At 32.3% G+C, this 4,824-nt stretch overlaps 1 protein-coding gene across 1 annotated transcript; it reads left to right on the forward strand.

Moving 5' to 3' along the window:
- The first annotated feature begins 2,533 nt into the window (after nucleotides 1–2,533).
- LOC123204888 (mini zinc finger protein 3-like) lies at nucleotides 2,534–3,114 on the forward strand. Its single transcript, XM_044621692.1, has one exon. The coding sequence runs from the start codon at nucleotides 2,689–2,691 to the stop codon at nucleotides 2,965–2,967; it is 279 nt and encodes a 92-aa protein (XP_044477627.1). The 5' UTR covers nucleotides 2,534–2,688; the 3' UTR covers nucleotides 2,968–3,114.
- The last annotated feature ends 1,710 nt before the right edge of the window (nucleotides 3,115–4,824 follow it).

Raw genomic sequence — 4,824 nt, forward strand, 5'->3', positions numbered from 1 at the left:
TATTAATAATTATACCACAAAAATCCTCTCCAACACACTTTAGATTTCCTCTCCAAAACAAATTACTTGTTGGAGAAGAACGAGCTAGTGAGAGATGATAGAGACGGTGAGATGACGTTAAAGTTGACCACACATGGAAGTTAACTACTGGGTCTGTGTCTATTCTACATTTTGATATGGCCAATAATTAGTTAAGTTCCATCAATCAATTCTACCTTTTCAGGTTAGACTTATACTTCTTCCAAGTTAAGATGGCTTGGAAGCACAAGATCTCCATAGGTTCGACTACTGTTTGCATCACGGGTAGGGTACGGTTATTGAGAAACAAACGGTCTCTTCGTATAAGCCCTTCCCCATTATAAATCATTCACATTATTTTCAACTTCCTATCATTTTACATGATCTTGCTCTAACCACTGTGTTTTATAGTTTATATATCGCTTGTGATCTTAAGTCCTCTAACCACTTGTACAAATATTGAAGGAGGTTTATCAATCATTTACTTGTACGAAAAGATCAATCAACTAGTTTTTGAGTACAGAAATTTGATAGAACACTAATTTTTGCATAAATAAGGTTCTGCACTTGATTCACAAACTCAATTTCAAAAGTGAAATTTTCAACAAATATAAAACTATATAGGTGTACAAATCTTATAAACTTATATGTATAAATTAAAATAACAATACATGATTGGATAATATGATTATTTACTTCTTCTTACTTTAAAATCACTTAATCATGGACTAACATATCAGATAAATTAATAAGATTTGTTAGTACATATAACATTACCCTTGCAACAAACCCTGTCATCACTGTTAAATATGACTTTGTGTTGGCCATGCAAGTGCTTATAAGGGAACTCAAACCCTAGACTTTGTGAGAATAAATCATAGGCTTGACCATCCTTCCTGGATGAGTTATAACACTGTCTTAACCAAACTAATTAAGTATCATGATAATGGACATTGTCATTATTGATTATAGAATTATGTAAAGCTGTAGGCCAAATAATGTGGATAAGACTTACTTTTCTGTGATTCAATATCCTAATAGCAACCCCAATAATGTTTAATTATAATCAAACTTAATTGAAGAATAGCAACATTCCATCACCATTATATGTAAAATCCAATGGCAAATTCCAATATATATGATATTGACTATCTTTTGTTTTCCGATATGTGGTAATAGTAATTACAAGTATTTCTTGCGGCTAACTGAATATAAGCTGCAGTTGACTCTAGCCCACCTTTCTGAAATATTATATGCATTGGCGGCAATTGGAAGAGGCTTCGAGATGTCGTCAAGTGCATAAACTGATTATTGAATGAGTTTCTGGCTTTGTATTTTTGCTTTTTTTTTTAATAACGGGAGATTTCGTCTGTATTTATTAGACGAGTAAACCCGGAATACAGTGATAACACCTACAACAATTATACCGAATAAGTGGCTCAAATTCAGACCTTCACTTTAATAATTTTAATATTCTATCAGTTTTTTTAACTATTAGAGTCAGTTTCTGGTTTTGTTATAAACTAATAAGAACCTTTTCAAAGATTAATATTGACAGTATATTTTAAATTGATTATTTAATCTTTATGAACATGTTCTTGACTGATAACAGGTGTCTTTGTTCCTCAGTCACTTTTCAATTTGGCCAAATTATGCATATGATTTTGATTGAAATCCCCATTCTCCCTTCGCATTTCTTCTCACTCAATTAAACATATGGCGAATTGTTTCTTCACTTCCTTTTTCCTCAGCTTCCAAACACTCAATCAGAACTAGTTTCTCTATCTGTATTTTCTATTTCCCATTGAGACTAATTTCTTAACACTAACCTGAAGGATTTAAAGAGCATTTAATTGATGTCAAAATTTTGTAAAGTTATGATTGTCCTTGATTTGATGCAAGGAAAAGAAGGTGGCTCATTTTCATTCATGGTGGGCATTAATTCTCCAAATTATTAGAATCTTAGGTAATTAGACAGGATTTGTTGTCACAGTTCCACAGGGCCATGGTCACCTGCCTTTTTAAGTGTCAATTTAGACCCACGAAAATAAATCACAAACCAGTTTCCATTACTCTTCTTCCCGTTATAATTAACTTTTGTGTTCTTGGCCATTAAACTATTATCAATTAAACAAAATTTTGTTAAAATTTACATATAATATCACTAATGGAAGTTGAAATATCAATTCTAACGATCATATTCAAGCTAGGGTTTTGGGGTTTTACGAAAGGACAAAATTTTCTCCGTATAAGTCCATTCTAATCTTGTCTTATTGACAACAGTACAGTGTGATTGATATTGCTTTAACTATTCAATCCAAATAATAATTAAAATAAAAAAGTTTAATTAATATCTGAAGGATCTACTGACTTGTAATCTCATACGTACATTTCTGTGTTTGCATAATTTGATCCTGACGTGGTTTGTGGTGATTGGTTGACAGAATGGCCCCTCTGTATATCCTTCCCCTACTCTTTATAAATACATAATCTAGGGTTAGGGTTAGTCATCAACCCACCCACTTAAAGGCATCTTTTTTCTTTCTTTCTTTATAGCTTAATTCTAACTAAACTTTGGCTTTCCTTCTGGGTTTTGATGAAAAAGCTGATCTTGAAAATCCCCACAGTCAGTTTCTGTCAATAATCAGCTCAAGCAAGGGTTTTTTTTCCATGAAGAAACGTCAGGTGGTGGTTAAAAGAGATGCATCCGGGAGAAGTTCTGGTACTTCTTCTTCAATGGTCAGACACGTTCGATACGTTGAGTGCCAAAGGAATCACGCGGCGAATATTGGAGGATACGCCGTGGACGGCTGCAGAGAATTCATGGCGAGTGGTGAAGAAGGTATAAGTGCGCTCACATGCGCCGCTTGCGGCTGCCACAGGAATTTCCACAGAAGGGAAGTGGAAACTGAGGTAGTTTGTGAGTATACTCCTCCCAATTCAAGTTAAAGAAAAACACATAAATATATAATTAGAGAATGAGGTGTTATATGTGAATTAACTGATTGATTTCTGTTATTGCTTTAGATGATTTCTGTGTTGATTTTGTATTATTAATACTTATTAAATCAACCCACTTGACTATTATAAGAAAAAGGAGAGAAACAGCTGTGTTCTTCAAATCAAAAAAGAAAGAAGGAAAAAGGATGATTAAATCTTTTTCCTTTTCATTTTCCATCTGTGCAGTACTCTTAAGCAATAATTATTAAATAGGTGAATTCAATTAATCTAGTGAAAAGTGAGTTTCTCGAGGAATTGAAGAGGAAAAGAAGATCTTAAGCTTGTTGCCAGCTATGTGAAACTTACAGAGCAATCTGAATTTTATATCTGAATAGGCCAATGAATTTGTGCAAGAAGAAGCTGATTTCCTTGTTCCTTTAGAATACCTAGAGATGCTCTCTTGCAGGTTAATTTTAATAGCTTTCTTGCATCTAAAGCATGACTGCATCAGCTGTCTATTTTGGTTCAGATATTTTTAAGTCAATTTGATGACAGTACCATAGTTCATAAATGATTGGGCAATAAAGTAGAACAGAAAAATTGATATGTTTTCATCTTCATTATATTATATGAAGACTATAGGATACACACACACACACTATGACTCTTATAAGTAGAAATACTATGATGAAAAAATATGGATTTTCTCATCATCCATGTTTGATTTCTTGACAAGCAAACAGGTGGGGATGAAGTAGGAAATTTTATGTCCTCTTTGCTTTAGGTATAAATTATTTTGCTTTGACAGGTTTATAATTTTTTTGTGGTAGTTTATCTATTAGAAAGGCCCACATATCTAATCATCTTATCACCAAGTAATACTTCATAAACTTCTTTTTTATTATATGTGATAATGATAATACTTGAGTTAAAGGTCAGAATTAAATTATAATATTGTTGAAATGGCTCTTTCCTCTCTTTTGGGTGGTCTGTGGAGCTTGTTATAAAAGGAACAAAGAATAATAGCACAAGGGAAATCATAATTAATACTAAATATACATGTAAACAATTTGATCACCAAGTGCAAAGTCCAGAAGTTTGCCACCCATGGTTAGTTTGAATGGTAATGAAGGGGTTCATGTATAAAAGGATATAGGTTTAGATTTTTTTTGGTAACATTTCAATATTAAACATTTAATATAAGTCATTGAACTCGAGATTTTACTTATTCAGTGTGATTGATTTACCTCGAAAGAGCAATTCAATTTGAATAGGATTCTTTGTTACCAAAAAAAAAAGTTCAAAAGTTCATTATATCTTATTAATGGTCTGATATCTTTTCATTTTCCCTTCTTAATTTCAGAACTATTAGATTGGTTTATCAGAGATCCCAGATTGTTTTCATGCTTAGCTAGTTTAATTTCTTCTCTAGAGACAACAAAGGAAAGGTTGACTGAAGGCCAATATATTTCATTGTTATTTTTAGTGTGGACATAAGGTTTTCAGATAATTTATATTATTTAGCAGTACTCACCAGAACTCTCAGAGGAATCTTTTTTCGTTTTCTTTTTCAAATAAAATGTCCCAGAAATATATTAAGTAATAAATAATCCTACATTTTTGGTGAACTGCCCCTACATGATGAAGTTTTATTAGGACAGTTCAGCATGTGGAACACAATATGAATGCATATTTGCCCCTTTTTATAGTTTACTAGCATGTGACTGGATATAATATTGGCCCAGGACCAATCTGATTTAATTTTCTTTGTTGTTTCTCTTTGTTTCTTTGCTGTCACCTTAATCAACCTTTATTCCCCATCTAATTATGTATTGTACAACTTATTTCTGTAAAATTAATTATTTT

This window comes from Mangifera indica, chromosome 20 (assembly GCF_011075055.1).
Source record: "Mangifera indica cultivar Alphonso chromosome 20, CATAS_Mindica_2.1, whole genome shotgun sequence".
Lineage (NCBI taxonomy): Eukaryota > Viridiplantae > Streptophyta > Magnoliopsida > Sapindales > Anacardiaceae > Mangifera > Mangifera indica.

Coding starts and splice junctions, on each gene's coding strand:
- LOC123204888 (XM_044621692.1), top strand. CDS start 2,689: ATGAAGAAACGTCAGGTGGTGGTTAAAAGAGATGCATCCGGGAGAAGT.